Genomic DNA, 17,341 nt, shown 5'->3' with positions numbered 1-17,341 from the left:
AGAACTGCATCTAGACTGCACGGATTTTACCCAAAAAGGCAGCACTTGCACTTAGGCTAAGTGTCTTTCTCCATCGTAACCAACTTATTGAATCCCTTTAAGAGTGATCATTGGGGAAATTTTCCTCCTTTTAGCCTTATTTTGGCCTTTTGAAACAGCAACAAAGACTGCCTAGTCAAATAACTCCTTAGCTGTCCTGCTTTTGAGTGAACTTCATATTTGCCTTAAATGAGAATTTAAATGTTACAAGATAAAACATTTATTATAAAAAGATATTTGAAAGCTGCTATTTAAAAAGGAATTCCAAAGTAGGAAGACTAGAAGGGCAATTCTGTATTTTCCACCTATTTTTTTTACTTTCATTTGAAGCCAGATGATTTGAACCTTCAGAGAGGGTAAGGATTCAGGAAGACACCTTTGGTAGTTAATTCTTAACTGTTTCCTTCTCTATTCAGGCAGGCTTTCTTTGTCTCTTTAATTCTTTTACCACTTTGTATGGTTTACTTAAAAAATCTATCTGAAATAGGTATCATTTCCTGCTTTAAAGTTCTCAAGTGTAAACTTTTGCCATTTAAACAGTGCTTATTTCCCAGTGTTTATCATCAATTTCATTGGGTGTTAGGCACCTTTGTGTAAGACAGTTCTATGATCTGGAGGTACACAGCAGTGAGACAAACATGGTTGCTGTCTTGATATACCTTGCGTTCTGGTTGGAATTCAATTTATTTTGAGATGATGCATCTTTTCCTTTACAGCATTGTGTCACAATCTCATATTGTTCACACCATCCAAATTGGAGTTAGTTCCATTGTCGTTGAATGTACATTCTCTGATGGAAATTAAGACTCTTTTCTCCTTAATTGATTACTTTTTAGAAATCAAATGTGTATTTTGTCTTTGATGCTTATGTTGCAAATGTAATTTGCTCCATAGTGGGTGTCTGATTTAATATTTCATAGCCCTTAAGGACATAAATTTGGGCATCCAATAGACCAAATTCTATTCCTGACACAGTCACTTTCTAGCACCGTGAGCTTGGACAAACTGGCCCTAGCCTCACTTGCCTTATTTGTAAAAAATAGGCTATGGTAATACCTGCTACATAGGATTGTTGAGCAGATTCAATGAAAGAATGCATATAAAGAAGGGCTTACTGTAGTCTCTGGTACACAGTAATCTTACTATATGGCCCCTAATGAAGAGGTGGGACAGACTAGCAAAAGGCATACTTTTATATGTTAGTACCTGAGACATGCGTGGTCTTTAGGCTTTGCTCTTTACTTGCTGGGTGAGTTTCCATGTGGTAGTTCTCTAAATCACTGCTGCTTCATTCAACTCTAGTAGGAAAGAGATGAATTCTGTTAGCCATCTGTAATGTTTTAAGTATTTGTTAATATTAAGAAGGTATAAATAATGTGAGTTTTGAGGAGAGGTGACTTCAGGTAGAAAGAAGGATCAAGAGAGGCATTGTGGAGCATGTAACATTTAACCTTAAAAGATTGTCCTTACAGAGAAGGTGGGAGGAGAAAGAGGGCATTTTAGGTGGAGGACAGATAGGCAGAAACATGGAGCATATTCAGAGAAGTATGCATATTGGATGCCAAACACTAGGTACATTTACAAATGTTCTCATTGCATCATTCAGTAACCTTCCGCTTCACAGATAAGGTTGCTAAATCTCATGCCAGAAAAGTAACTCCCAAGGACCCCCAGCTGGTGACATGATAGAACTGAGAGTTGAATCCAAGTTTGACTAATTCTAGTCGTTTTGCCCCTTCTACTAAGCTTCATTGACTTCCAGGTAACAAATGTCTAATTTGTACTAAGATAAAAGAGAGTTGTGAGAAATAAATTGGGAAAATTAAGTTGGAACCAGGTTACTGAGGTCTTTGAGTAGTAGGCTGAGGAGTTTGGACTTACCTGGTAGGCAGTAAAAGTCATTAAAGGTTTTTGAGCAACAATAATGGTAGTGAAACTAATTCACAAAGATTAGTCCAGTAGCATTGAGTAACATAAATGGCAGTGGGGGATGTTTCAAAGTGGCAAGTTTGCTAAGACAACTGATGTTAACCAGGTAAGAGAATGAGAGCATGAACAAAGAGCAATGGAAATAGACTGACAGAGAAGTTGAGGTAAGTTGTGAAAGCATAATTGACAAATGATTGGATATATGAAGAATGAAAAAGAGGGAGTAGATTAATCAAAATTACTGTGTGAGAGGATGGTGATGCCACTGGTAATAGGAAGAGAAGATTTAGAGGGAAGATTTGGACATAGTTGAAGATGCTGGTAGCACATTGAAACATTGTGTCTTGCGCGTATAGCTTTACAAAATGGCCATTGTGCTGGATATTCTTTTTGCCCTTCCTGATCTACTTTCCATCTTTATCTCTCTTGCTCTGTGTTCCTGGGAGGTTGACTACTAAACAACTGCATACTCTCTTTTCTGGCTTTATTCATGGTGGATTTGGACAGTGATAGAAAAGTGAGGCTGAAATATTTGTTCCTTCTCTTTCTCATATATTTAGCAAGAGATTGTGAGTGGCCACAGCTCTGCTCCAGTGGCCCTCTTATAGCTCTAGGTCTTTTCTGGCTTCTCGTAACTGTCTCCTATTGCTAGATTCTCTAGTCCCAAGAAGGTTCAAACCTTGTTGATTTGCCTTAACTGTGCCCACACCCTTGTAAATAGTTCCTTTTATTAAAACTCTTCAATAACTGAATATACTGTGGTAATCTCTTCAGTGAAATTAAAAAAAAACTTCTTTCACATTTTCTTGACTTGATCTTCCCACACCACCAAACGTGAAGACCTAGCTATTTGCACTAGGTTACTATCCCTAAATTCACTGCCTCCCTGTTTCTTACTATGTCAAGTTAAAATTTGTTACTCTTCTGCTGGGTGATTCTGCTGGAAATACAGAAGAAAAAGACAAAAATCCCTGCCCTCAAAGAGCTTATATTTTACTGGGGAGAGATAGGCAATAAGACATAATAAATTATATGGTATGTTAGAAGATGAGAAGTATAGAAAAAATTAGGGTGAGGAATGGTGATTGTTGCAAGGGATGTTTGTGAGGATAACATACTTTAAAATAGGTGGTATGGGTAGGTCTCTCAGAAAGTGACATTTGAGCAAAGACTTGAAGGAAATAAGGGAGTTAGCAATACAGGTATTATGGGAAGAGCATTCTAGGTAGAGGATTAGGAAGAGCAAAATCCCTGAGGCAGGACTGTGTCTGGCCTCTGAGGAAATGCAAATTATTCAGGGTTGCTGGACCTGAAGGAAGAGGAGGAAAGGAATAATGAGGCCAGAGGGGCCAGATCATGTAGGGGTTTGTAGGTTGTTGTAAGGATTTTGGCTTTTACTAAATGAATGGTGAGCCATTTCAGTTTTGAGCAGAGGAGTTCCATGATCTGATTTGAATTTTAAAAGATTCTGTGTTTCCCAAAATTCCTATTCCTTTCATACAGCTGCTTTCAATGAAGGTTTATAAGGAAAGCAATCGGAACTACTTGGATAAGGTATAAATAATCCACAATCTTTTCAACTCTACCATAGGTATATACATACATATGTTGAGAGATGCTGCTTTTTGGCCGAAATGAATCTTGAATTGGGGGTGTGCAGAAAAAGTTATATTTGGCCTGAGGCTGGTATCTTTTAGAGTGGCCTACTTGCATGGTTGGCCCTTATCTGAACATGTGGATTTAGGGGTATTCTCACTGTTCACTAACTAATAAAGGTGGTTCACTGTACCTAGACTGTGCAAACAAGATGATTTATGCTAAACACCTGCTTTCCTTCTGGGAGTATGGAATTTTGGTACATGCCAGGTAAAGGATGTCTGTATGACCAAACTCCCAATGAAAACCTTGCATACTGAGTCCCTGGGCAGAAATATCCCTCGTATAAAAATGTGCTCTGTGTGAATCTTCATGGGAGGGAGAGATCCTAAAGAAGCCTGCACATGGATTCCTCCAGATTCTGCTTATGTTTTTTTCCTGTATGATCCAACTGTGTACACTTACTGTGTCACTGTAATAAACTTTAGTCATGAGTGTGATACTTTAGCAGTGCTGAGTTTTGTGAGCCCTTCTATCAAATCTCAATATGGCCTTGGTCCGGGAGATCCCTGACACAGGTAGATTTTTTTTTTTTTTTTTTTTTAAGAGTCACCAAGTTAATTGGAAAACATCAGGTTGTGCATAGAAGGAGCAGTTGGGCAACCTGTCACAGAAGTCAGCCAGCTCTGTCTAGTGGAGAGCTCTTCTGAGCTGTTTCTGCTTTGTTAGTTCCCTTTCTTTCTCCAAAAGCTTCCCTCCATTTGGTTTTGTCACACTTTATACATTTGTAACAAACTGCTTACCGGAATTTGTCCATCAGGTTATGAAAAATGGCAAATGAGGAGGGTAAAATTATAGATTTATTTATTAAGAACTATTAAAGTATTCATATGCTCTGGGACACCATTACTAGGAATTTAACCTAACAGAACAGTTTATTGAAAAATTTATTGAAAACAGTCTTTGCATAAAAATTATAATGTAGCAAAAAATTGGAAACTAAATTTCAACTATTAGGGAAATGTTAACTGTAATATTTCAAAAGGTGAAATATTAACTCAGTGTTATCAGATGAATGAATTAACAAGATGTATATACATACAATGGAATATTCAGCCATAAGAAAGAATACATATCTGGTATATGCTACAAGATGAATGAACCTTGAAAACATGCCAAGTGAAATAAGCCTGCCACAAAAGGACATACTATGATTGCACTTAAATGAGGTACCCAGAGTAGGCGAATTCATAGAGATAGAAATGGGAAATTACTGCTTAAGGGGTACAGAATTTCTTTTCAGATGATGAGAAAGTTCTGAAAATGGGTAGTGGTGATTGTTATACAACATTACGAATGTACGTAATGCTGATGAATCGTATATTTAAAAATGGTTAAAATGGCTTTTTTTCTTTTTTTGGAGGCAGGGTCTTACTCTGGTGCCAAGGCTGGAGTGCAGTGAAATGATCATAGCTCACTGGAGTTTCGAACTGTGGGCTCAAGTGATCCTCCCACCTCAGCCTCCCCTGTAGCTAGAACTGACTACAGGCATGTGCCACCACACCTAGCTAATTAAAAATTTTTTTTTGTTGAGATGCAGTCTTGCTATGTTGCCCAGGCTAGTATTGAACTCCTGGGCTCAAGTGATCCTCCCACCTCAGCCTACCAAAATCCTGGGATTACAAGTGTGAGCCACCACACCTGGCCTAAAATGGCAAATTTAATGTATATTTTACCACAATAAAAATTGTAATGAAAAAATATTTAACATAATAAATATGTAAGTATATTAAAGTAGTGGGATTAAAAAATTGTATCTTTTAAATATTTTTTTAAAGACAAGGTCTTGCCCTGTTGCCCAGGCTGTAGCACAATGGTGGTACAATCATGGCTCACTGCAGCCTCAAACTCCTGGGCTCAGGCAATCCCTCTGCCCATGCCTTCCAAGTAGCTAGGACTACAGGTGCACCCCACTATGCCTGGTTAAGTTTAAAAATTTTTTTTGTAGAGATGAGGTCTTACCATGTTCCCCAGGCTGGTCTCAAAACTACTGGGCTCAAGCAGTCGTCTCTCCTTGTCCTCCCAAAGTGCTGGGATTACAGGTGTGAGCCACCATGCCCGGCCAAAAAACTTTTTTAAATTAAATCATGGGACACTGAAATTACCTATTTGCAAATATTTACAATTATGAATACCTTTTAAAAACTCCATAGAATTATTAAGTTCTCAATTTATTTCTATTCTCATGTCATCCTCCCTCTCTCCCCAACTGGAAGTTGCCTCTTCCACCAAGTTTCCATGATACCTTTTCCGTACTTGACTCTCATACTTTTTACCATTGTATATGCTTATGTCTAATTTTCTCAAACAGCTTGTATGCTCTTTGGAATTATATTAATACAGGATTTATGTTTTCACTCTCTGGTACAGCCTGCATAGTAGATATTCAGTGAGACTTAGTTGACTGAATTATAAGCATGCTATTTTATGAAGGTAGAGAGTTACCAAAATGTTTGAGCATACGTGCCCATGGGTTTTATATCACTTCAAGTGTGTGCCTGCCTCAATTTTCTGTACTTGCTAGATGTGCAGACCTGATCTCACCCACATACACATCACTGTATTCTTGACTTTAGGGCTTTGCATCATTTATTTATATTTTACCTTTTCATGTAAAACAGCCCAATTTTCTTTGGATCCAGAAAGGGAAGAACTGCAGACGTGAGGCAGGGGCAGCAGATAGAGGAGAGGATCATTGCAGTCGATTTAAAATTGCATATGCCTACTGGAAAGTTGTAAGTAAGAAATAATGTTCATTCCTGAATAGAATGTCTGTGAAGGAAGCAGATTTTTTTTTCCTTCTTAAGCCACTGGTGTAGTAATTAGGTTTTACTTTTGTTATGAAGAGATGTATACTTTTGCCAGCAGAGGGCACCAGTTGTAGGTTGCAGATTCATAGGAAGACTCAGAGACCAGTGTGCTGGTCTGTGTGAAGCACTCTGCTTGTTGCTTTAGTGGGTCTGCCCCCGACCCACCTGCTTTCTTTTTTTTTTTTTTAATTCCCTTGGGGTCCAGTGGTACTCTTTCAGCTTTCCCCAAAAGCATTCTTTGGCTAGTCCTGGTTAATAAGCTAGGTGCCCAGAGGAATCCAGGTGGAAGGACTTTATCATAGTAGCTGTTTGGAAGCCTTGGATGCCAGCTTGTATGTAATATCTTTAGGGGTTCAAAGCTGTTTTTCCTCATCCAGAGGTAAGGTGAAAAGGGCATTAGGCCAGGCATCTGAGGGTCTGGTTCTGCACTGAGCTTGGCTCTCCAGGTAGTTTTGAGCCAGTTACCTTTTCTCTCTGTCTCAATTAGCTTATCTCTAAAATGGAGCCAGTAAGATAATATGTATAGCTAATAGTGGTCTCCTAGGTCAGGCAGACCTGGGTTCAAATTCCAGCTTTGCCATTTACTAACTGTGGGGCCTTGGTTCAAGTTATTTAACTCTCAGAACCTTGATTCTCTCATGTTTAAAAGAGAGATAATAGTCCCACAGGGTTGTGAGAATTAAATGACAAGGGTACATGTGAAGTGTGGAATACAGGGTCTGGCCCAGAGTAAATATTCAAGGAATGGGAGCTATTATTACCATTCAGGGGATGTTGTCTTAAGTCAAAGGAGATGAAGGATATGAAGCACTTTGTAAGCTTAAAAATGCAACACAAATGGCATGAGTGATTATACTCTGGAATCTACTTGGCATGAATTCTTTTACCTTCAGAGGAAGAGTCCTTATTCCTCTGGATAAGGTGCTGTTTTGTTTATCTTTTGACTTTTTGGGGTCTCAAGTTCCTTTTCAGTTTCTGCCTGGCTGTCTGAGGGCACTTGGCAAGTGCTCCCGAATATGAGAGGGTATTTTGGTGATGCAGGTGTGGGTGGACCTTAATTTGGCTTTTGTCTTGTCTACTCCTTGCTGACCTGTTGGTAATAGTAACCAGTGGAGATGTGAAAATAGCTCCAGGAGAGGCCCTACGCTGGTTAATTTTCTTCTTGAACCTAGGACTGTGTGCTCACAGAGCTATAGTTCGGTAGCATTGGCATAGACAACGAAAATCATAGCTACTAATGGTTGCTGAGTGCTTATTGTAGGCCAGGCTCTCAGCTAAGTGCTTTACATTCTAACGTAACAATGCTGTGAAGTAGGTGCTATTGTTCTCACCTTTTTTCCGAATGAGAAAATCAAAGCTTGTAACTTGCCTAGGGTCATGTTTCTGGTAAGTACATTTGGACCTTGCCCTGTCTGATTTTAATGGTCTGGGCTCTTTTCATTGTTCAGGTGATGTTTGCATCTAGCTGTGCATTAGAGTCACCTGTGAAGTTCATTAAAATTGCTGTTCCTAGTGGGTGCGGTAGCTCACACCTGTCCATCCCAGTGTTTTGGGAGGCTGAGGCAGGAGCACTGCTTGAGCCCAAGGAGTTTGAGACCAGCCTGGGCAACATAGAGAGACCCTGTCTATAAAACTAAAGGAAAAAAATTTAAAAAATTCCTGTTCCTCAGGCTCTGATTCTATGGGTGTGAGGAAGAGCCGGACCCTGCAGTGTTTTTTCATTTTTTCAAATTTATTGAGGTATAATTTGCATAAAATAAACCCATTTTAAGTGTATAGTTTAATGAAATGCAGTACTTGTATACAGTTGTGTAGGTATTACCACAGTCAAGATACAGAACATTTCTATAACCCTAAAAACTTTCTTCATGCCTATTGATCCGACACCTACCATTTTAACCAGCTGGGCAGATGGTTCTGATGCACAGCTAGGTGTGGGATCATTGTACTGTGTTATGGTGCCTGCAGATGTGAGGAACTGATGTCCTGGAGAAGGAGGGTAAAGGCAAGAAAAGAAAAAGGGCATTTACAAGGAAGAATGATTGGCTTAGCTGTCTTCAGATAAACTGTACTGGCTCCCTGTACAGAGATACAGTATGGAAGAGAGAACTTTCTAGATAAAACCTAGCTTAAAAAAGTTTCTCCTCCCAACATGGTTTCTTCCTAAGCCACATAAGAGCTGAATGATTCTAAACAAAGTTGGTATAGATGGCTGAATAAATTGCTTTAGGGTAGAGATCTGGGGCCACTAGGGACTTTTGATAAGCTGTAGAAGAAGGCTGGGGTGTGGGAAGGACTGCGCTAAGACGGGGGTCCCCAGGTCACAGCCGGTACTGTCCATGGCCTGTTAAGAATTGGGATGCACAGCAGGAGGTAAGCAGCCGGCAAGCGAGCATGACCACCTGACCTCTGTCTCCTGTCAGCTCAGCAGTGGCATTAGATTCTCCTAGGAGCATGAACCCTATTGTGACCTGTGTGTGCAAGGGATCTAGGTTGTGTGCTCCTTGATAAGCTATCTAATGCCTGATGATCTGAGGTGGAACAGTTTCATCCTGAAACCATCATCCCCCCTGACCCCCCACCCCCATCCTTGGAAAAGTTGCCTTCCATGAAACTGGTCCCTGGTGCCAAAAAGGTTGGGGCTTGCCGGACTAAGACACTATTATTGCTGGGCAATCTGAGGATGGGACCTTTTTCTCCAGACAGGTACCACATTGATTATTTTGACTCTCTACTGCAGGACTCCAACAGCAACTGTCCTTAATCTGAAGTCCAGTCAGGAAAATTAGCATAGAGCAAACAGGTTCAGACTGTGGTCCAGAGAACATTTGGATAATAAGGTAGAAAATGTAAAATGTATCTCTGAAACTGGAAAATATTGGGGGTAGGAACTTTGTGCCAGGAGTCTGGAGACTTTGCTTCTTGACTCAGCTCTGCCCCTGGTTTTGCTAGATAACCTTTCTTCCTTTTTTTTTTCCTAAATTTCAACTTTAATTTTAGATTGAGGGGTACATGTACAGGTTTGTTACATGGGTATCTTGCATGATGCTGAGGTTTGGGGTATGAACGATCCTGTCACCTAGGTAACGAGCATGGTACCCAATAGGTAGCTTTTCAACTACCTTTTTAGGCTTGCTCCCTGTATTAGGTGGTTATTGTGTTGTTATAAAGAAATACCTGAGGCTGGGTAATTTATAAGGAAAAGAGGTTTAATTGCCTCATGGCTCTGCAGGCTATACAGGAAGCATGCTGGCATCTGCTTTTGGGAAGGCCTCAGGAAGCTTACAATTATGGTGGAAGGCAAAGGGGGAGCTGGTATGTCACATGATGAGAGCAGAGGCAAGAGAGTGAGGAGGAAGGTGCCACACACTTTTAAACAACCAGATCTTGAGTGAACTCAGAGCGAGAACTCTTTATTTTGGGGACAGTGTGAAACTATTATGAGTGATCTGCCCCTATGACCCAAAGACCTCCCACTAGGCCCTATCTCCAACTCTAACACTGAGGATTACATTCCAGCATGAGATTTGGAGGCTACCAACATCCAAATCATATAACCCCTTTTCCCTCCCTCCATACTTTAGTAGTCCCTGGTATCTATTGTCCCCATCTTCATGTCCATATGTACCCAATGTTTAGCTCCCACTTATAAGTGAGGACATGTGACATTTGGTTTTCTGTTTCTGCACTAATTCACATAGGATAATGGCCTCTCGCTGCTTTCATGTTGCCACAAAGGACATGATTTTGTTCTTTTTTTTTATGACTGTGTAGTATTCCGTGGTATATATATATACCACACATTCTTTATTCAGTCCACCATTGATGGGCACCTAAGTTGATTTTTTTGTCTTTGCTATTTTGAATAGTGCTACGATGAACATACAAGTGTGTATGCCTTTTTGGCAGAATGGTTTATTTTCTTTTGGGCATATACCTAGTAATGGGATTGCCGGGTCGAATGGTGGTTCTATTTTTAGTTCTTTGAGAAATCTCCAGACTGCCTTCCATAGTAGCTGAACTAATTTACATTCACCAGCAGTGTATAAGCATTCCCTTTCCTCCACAGCCTTGACAACATCTGTTATTTTTAGACTTTTTAATAATAGTCATTTTGACTGGTGTGAGATGGTATCTCACTGTGGTTTTGATTTGCATTTCTCTGGTGAGTAGTGACAATGAGGATTTTTTCATGTTGGTTGGCTGTTTGTGTGTCTTCTTTTGAGAAACGTCTGTTCATGTCCATTGCCCACTTTTAAAAATGGGTTTATATGTTTTTTGCTTGTTGAATTAAATTCGTTATAGATTCTGCACATTAGACCTTTGTCAGATGCAGTTTGTGAATATTTTCTCCTATTCCGTACATTGTCTGTTTACTCTGTTGATAGTTTCTTTTGCTATACAAAGCTCTTTAGTTTAATTAGGTCCTACTTGTCAATTTTTGGTTTTGCTGCAATTGCTAGAAGGGTATTTCCTAGGTTTTTTTCTTTTTTTAAATACTTTTAGGTCTTACATTTAATTGTTTACTCTATCTTGAGTTTATTTTATTTTTTGAGACAGAGTCTCACTCTGTCACCCAGGCTGGAGTGCAGTGGTGCAACCTCGGCTCACTGTAACCTCTGCCTCCCGGGTTCAAGTGATCCTCCTGCCTCGGGCTCCCAAGTAGCTGAGACTACAGGCACATGCCACCACACCTGGCTAATTTTAGTATTTTTAGTAAACATGGGGTTTTACCAGGTTGGCCAGGCTGGTCTCAAACTCTTGACCTCAGGTGATCTGCCCGCCTTGGCCTCCCAAAGTGTTGGGATTACAGGTATGAGCCACTGTGCCTGACTGAGTTAATTTTTATATATGGTGATAGGGTCCAGTTTCTTCTGCATATGGATAGCCAGTTATCCCAGCATCATTTATTGAAGTCCTTTCCCCATTGCTTATTTTTGTTGACTTTGTCGAAAATCACTTGGTTGTAGGTGAACAGCTTTATTTCTGGGTTCTCTTTTCTGTTCCATTGGTCTATGTGTCTGTTTTTGTACCAATACCATACTGTTTTGGTTACTGTAGCCTTGTAGTATAGTTTGAAGTCAGTTAATATGGTGCCTCCAGTTTTGTTCTTTTTGCTTAAGATGACCTTTCTTTTTTAAATGGCCTCTTCTGAGTATTCTCTATTCTGTCTACCTCCCGTGAATTGTGAGTGGTGAATAAAGTATGAAGGTGTAGTAGTATGGTTTTGCAGGGAAATTTTGCAGGGTTTTATACTGGCTCTTAATAGTTATATTTTGAAACTTGAATATGCACAACCCTTACATATTTCCTTTTCTGATCTTTTTCTTTGTCTGGTTTATTAGATGTGGCATTTCCCCACCTTCTTGTATGGCGAATATGTAAACGTGGGTATGTGCAAAGGAGGAGTCATCTCTTTCTTACGTCCCTTTTATGAATCACCCAGTTGTGTTCCTGGTGGATGTCTGAACTCTGGCACGGATTCCGAGATTCAATTTCCTTATTTGTGATGTTCAGCTTTTTGTGGTCCCCGTGATTGGCCTCAAGAGGAAATAACTGGAACAGGGCCACAAGGCTGATTAGAGGAGGAAGGGACATAGAGGGAACAAGATATGAGGGGTATTGTTGTGAAAGGGAGAAGTGAAGATACAGCCCTGTGGGGTGTAAATGAAATTATCCAGGCCTCTTCTCACTTGAGAAAGAGTGAGTGTGAGTAATGGCCTCGTCTAAGAGAACACTGAGGTGCCAGGGGAGGTAATCTTTGAGAATAACCCTGTAGCCAGTTTGAGTTCAGGAGGCTATATAAAGTTTTAGTTACTTTTACTTTCTGTCACCTCAGTGTTCCTCTCTTCCTTCTGTGGTTTTAGGGCTTTGTAGTAGTGAAGAAATTTAACAGGTTAAAATGATAAGGATGATAGATTTACTGAGCGTCTCTTCGTACTTTCACCTACGTCATGTTATCCTCCTTGAAGCCCCCTACAAAACATCGGAGCCTAGTATTTCTTCTTAAACAATCACACAGATTACTCTGAGAAGAAAAATGGACGATTTAAAACATTTTTAGAATCCTGTGATCTTGGAGCTGAAAGGGACTCTAAAGATTGTCTGGTCTGACCCTATATTGTGAATGAGTAGCTGAGCATGAGGTCCAGAGTGTGGAGAACACTACTCAGGAAAGTCACTCACCCAGTGAGTACTGGTGCGGATTCGGAAAAGCCCAGGGGCCCCATGAGGGGTCCCAGAAGAGAGATGCTCATAGCTGATTTTTTCTGAGGTGTTAGGGTAGCTTCTGCACCACTTTTTGTGGCTAATTGCCCCAGTTACCTCTAAGCCTCTGTGGCTAGGATATACAGACTGGCTTCATGCCTTCCACAAGATTATGTTTTAGTTTGGGAAAGAAGATTTATAAATAATGAATTAGCCAAGACTGTATATTAGGTGTGAGATGACGATACAGGAAAGTATAGTTTGTGTATTTTGGTGGTGATTGGCTGTCATTGGTGTGATTAGGGAAGGTTTTATGAAGACATGGGATTTGACTGGCCTCCCAGAAAGACTAAAGGACTGGGATTGGAGAAGGCATTTCAGGCAGGGAGAGTTAAATTAGTCTAAATTGAAGCTCAGCAGCTGGAGATTACAGGATGTGAAAGATCTTTGGCTGGATATGGGGGTTCAGTGGGAGACTTACTAGTTGGATCCACTGCTTAAGTTAAATTCCATTATGACAGATTTTAGGAAGATATTTTAGGATTGTGCTAAGATATTTTAGTATTCATTGTGATAGCTTTACTGCAGTAGTGTTTGGCCTCTTGCAGTAAAATAGAGTTTGTTTCAGTTTCACCTATTTGTACTACCTCTCTTTTTCGACTAGTTTTTCAATTTCTCTCTGTATTCTTTTAATTTCTCTCTGTGTTTTTCTCACTTCTCTCAGGTGCTTTTCCCTTAACTTCTCCCCATCTATCAGACACTCAGAGCTACTACAGAATTTGGGAGGAGGATTTGGAACATAAACTGTGACCTACAAGTGAATTTCCCCAGGTGGATGATAAACTCCACTGCAGGCCACAGAGGGGCCTCCTCATTCCAGCAATCTGGCCAGGCTGACAGACTCATAGCCTATGGGGGCAGGGGAGGGTGTAGGGGCCAGTATTTCTTGGGCTAGTGACGAATTGCCTGATTCTTTGCAGCCTAGACAGAGGAGGCAGGAGCCCCAGGGGCGGGCTAATCGCCTGGGCTAGGGATGCCTGGGCAGATGCAGAGGCAGCTGGAAAGGTGACAGTGCACCTGGGTCGCTGGAGCTGCCGCCGTTCCTAGGAGACCAAGGAGCAGCAAGCCTGCGGGGGAGGGGGAGCAAGTGGGTTGCTGCTTTTAGCAACTGAAAGGGCTGCAGGGAGCTCTGGGTAAGACATTTTCTGCTGCTGCTGCTTTTGCGGTAGAAGCTGCTGCTGCTTTTGCGGTAGAAGCTGCTGCGAGTAAGTCAGAGGAAGGAGGATTGAGAAGGGAGGAGGCTTCGCTTGCAGCCATGCTGAATCACTGTTGCTGATCAGATTTCCCACTGGTCTGCTGGGAGAATCAAGAACAGACTAGGATCCCCGAGTGCATACACAGTTCAGCGGCTACCACCCTGGCTGGGCCTCACACAATGGAGGGTGAAAGGTATGTATGTATAAGTGTGTGCTGTGTTGTGTGTGTATATAAGTAAATGTGTGCTTGTGGTGCAGCCACCAGCTTTTGTGTTTGCATTGGCTAGGCAGGGTTGGAAGACCTGGCCACTGATGGATCTTAAAGGGTGCCAGAACAAGAGCAGGAAAGCCGCTTTCCAAACCACCCATTCCAGGGCTTGAATCTCCAGAGATCTGTCTTCTGCAAAGGCAGGTCTGGGTTTGCTAGGCAGCGGAGCACCCTGAAAGAAGGGACTTCCTGGCTGGTGTTCGGGAATAGTTTCAGCACAGGCTGAATCAGATTGCCTTTCTCAGGCTGTTTCAAGGAGGCGTTTCCCTTTCCTGGCTCCTTTCCCGGGGTGTTTTTTCTTTGGTGGGGGGTTTTTGATGTCATAGTGGGGCTGGCCTGACATAGTGTACTTGCATTTTCACGCAGGAGTGCTCGAATCTTCAGCAAGCATGCCATGCTGATGGCTGTGTGTGTGCGCGCGTGCACGCCGTGTATGCCTGTATACACACACATTCAGGGATGAAGGAGAGAAACCCGGTCAGATGACACTTGCTCTGAACTGAGTTTCATATTTGTATTGAAAAGTTTATGAGTGATACTGGAAGGTCTGTGCTTCCTCCATCAGGGATTTCTTTTGAAATAGGAACCAGCAGAAAAGATTTTAAGTACTTTTGTTGAGGTGGATCTAACTAGCGAGGCAGTTAGATCCTGCCAGGCACACACATCTAAATTTTTAAATTGTTATCTGAAGATCTTAATCTTTCATTGTGAAGGTGCTCAGCGCAGTGCAGAGGTGACATTCCTCTGTCTATGAAGTAAAATATCTCTTGAGTGCCAACCTCTTCATTCTTTGGTCTGCAGCTGGTAGAGTACGAGACTTGCCATTTTATCTGAGGAGAGAAGACTGCAGGGAGGGGTCCGGCCATGGCAGTGCACCACTGAGGGGAAGGCTGCTGCTCCAAGTTGCCAGTTGGATGCAGACAGTAACCATCTGGTTAACAATAATAGGCTCAACTAAGTCAACACTAGAGAGTATCTCAATGAACACGTTCCTTTTCATGAGTTGTTGTGACTTCTGCATCTCACGGGCACAATGATGCCATTAAACATCTCTAGACCCTATTAGAACTAGCATGATGGTTGGGTGTCATCTCATTCTTTTGTCTGTAGAGGCTCTGGGAACTGTGTTTCTTGATGACTCCCACAGGAAGAGCCTGGGACTGACTGTGCTGCTGGTGCATTCTCTTTCTGGGTGCTCTTTGCAACAGGAGTTTAGTGTTGAACTCCATGCGGCCTGCTGAGCAGCAGAACATATGAAGGCCTGTTTCCTAGGTGTGGGGCAGAGGTGAGCAGTGTATTTGGTCCCCAAAACAGTGTCCCATTGATCTGGTAGGTGGCAGAGAATGGGGTTGATGTGATGAAGGTGTAGAGATTCTGGGCCATGCCTATTTGCTTGACCTGTGGTGTAACTGGGGTTGAGAGGTCAGTGTGAGACTACCAGCAGCGGATCAAACAGTTTTGGGCACTGTGTTCCCAGTTCTGTGTTCAGAAATGTAATGAGTCCCTGCCCCTGTCCTGGGGCCTCTCAGCTGGGATGGCTGATGTCTATGGCTTTAGAACACCAGGTTGCACATGTTCTTGTACTTTTCCTCTGCGGAAGGCAGATGGTAGACAAGAAATCCAAACCGAGCAGCTTCCAATGTTCACCAGGTCACCCAGGTCATACCTTTTGTTCCTGCTCCAAGTCCAGCTTACAATGCTAGGCATTCAAGTCTTCTGAACTCTAACTCCTGTTCCCATTTTCACTGCTCACTCATATACCTACTGAGAATTCTATTGATGTCTTTCATGATCACCCATCCTATACATTACTCCATCTAGCCTCATATCCTTAGCTCCCAGAGTTTCTTTTGCTGGATGTCTTTCCCTTCCAATTTTGCAAAAGTTATCTATCTGTCAAGGTTATTCTAAAATTCTACTTTATCTTGGAAACTCAGCTTTTCTAGTCCTGGCTGATGTTCTTCTGAATTCTAATACCTCTAGTTTGTATCTCGTAGTTGGACACTGAATAATAGGCCCACCAGATCTTTTAGTGCTTTTATTTCATATATCTTAGCAGTCCCCAAACTTGGAGACAGGTCCTCAAGGGCAAGGCTGGTGCCTTGTACTTCTAAATACCCCCATTAACTACTGCATGGGTACACAAATAGCAGGTGCTGAATAGTTATTAGCTGATTAACTAATAACTTTTGTGTGAGGCTCTGATAACTAAAAAGAAAGTTGGTAAAAGAAGAGACTGAAGCCTTTGGCCAATAGGCTCATCTTTGGATATCAGCCTTATTATCTTAGCACAGGTAACTGACTCCATGGAATGCTTTGAGGTAGGGGGAGAACAGAGGGAAGTAGCCTTGTTTTACAAGTTCCCTGGGAAATTGAGGTCCAGAGAAGCTGAGTGACTCACCTAGGATCACATGTCCAACCTCCAGAGACTGGAGGGATCCTGAATCTGGTGCTCGTTCCACACTTAACCTGCTGAATCTTAATCGGGGCTGTTTTTAAGCATTACAAAATTTCAACCAAGAGATTGCTAATGAACAATTTTTTTTTTTCTTTGCCACGAGGGTATGACAATACTTTCTACCTTGAAAGGCTATTAATTAAAAGCGTGGGCTTTGGAGTAACATAGACCTAGTGGTGAATCTGCTTTACAAACAGTGTGACCTTGAGTGTGTCACATTTTTTTCAGAACTAATTTTTCTCTTCTGTGTAAAGGGAATAATAACAGTTACTTACACTTCATGGAGCTGTTGTGAAGATTAAATGGTACAATATGTGTAAGGTACCTAGTAAAGTTTTTTAGGCACAGAGTGAGTACTCAGTAGATGGTAGTTGCTATTATCATTGGTATCCACCTATTGCTATGTTGTACCCTATACTTCGCTGCTGGGTTACTAACCAAGGCATATTTTAGGACCTCTCTCTATTTATCATCCAAAGCAGATTATGTAGAACCATTTCCATGAGGAAATGAGGGAGCTTATCAGGCCATCATCTTGCTTCTTATCTAAAACTATCTCCTTATAGTAAGTTACCCCATAGGGCTTGGCATTTCTTCTTTTAGGTTTCACCAAGATCTACCTTAATCTTTCTTTTTATAGACAACCTGTGGCATCTAGTTGCCTCAGTGATTTGGAACCATGGGCTGGATGCATGTTTGTTCAGGCCAAAATCTCTTA

General features: G+C 41.5%; 1 protein-coding gene across 14 annotated transcripts in view; it reads left to right on the top strand.

Moving 5' to 3' along the window:
• Positions 1-17,341, top strand: part of KLHL3 (kelch like family member 3) — a 279,066-nt gene that overhangs the window by 151,263 nt on the left and 110,462 nt on the right. For 9 of the 14 annotated variants that reach the window (XM_054555189.2, XM_063723948.1, XM_054555188.2 and 6 more), the window contains exon 1: positions 13,607-14,090. The exons of 4 other annotated variants lie outside the window; for them this stretch is intronic. In XM_054555189.2, coding sequence (XP_054411164.1) covers positions 14,077-14,090 — 14 coding nt within the window. In that variant the 5' untranslated portion in view covers positions 13,607-14,076. 14 annotated transcript variants of the gene reach the window in all.

This window comes from Pongo abelii, chromosome 4 (genome assembly GCF_028885655.2).
Source record: "Pongo abelii isolate AG06213 chromosome 4, NHGRI_mPonAbe1-v2.0_pri, whole genome shotgun sequence".
NCBI lineage: Eukaryota > Metazoa > Chordata > Mammalia > Primates > Hominidae > Pongo > Pongo abelii.
Note: the sequence above shows the minus strand (reverse complement) of the source record. Positions and strands in the feature narration are given on the sequence as shown.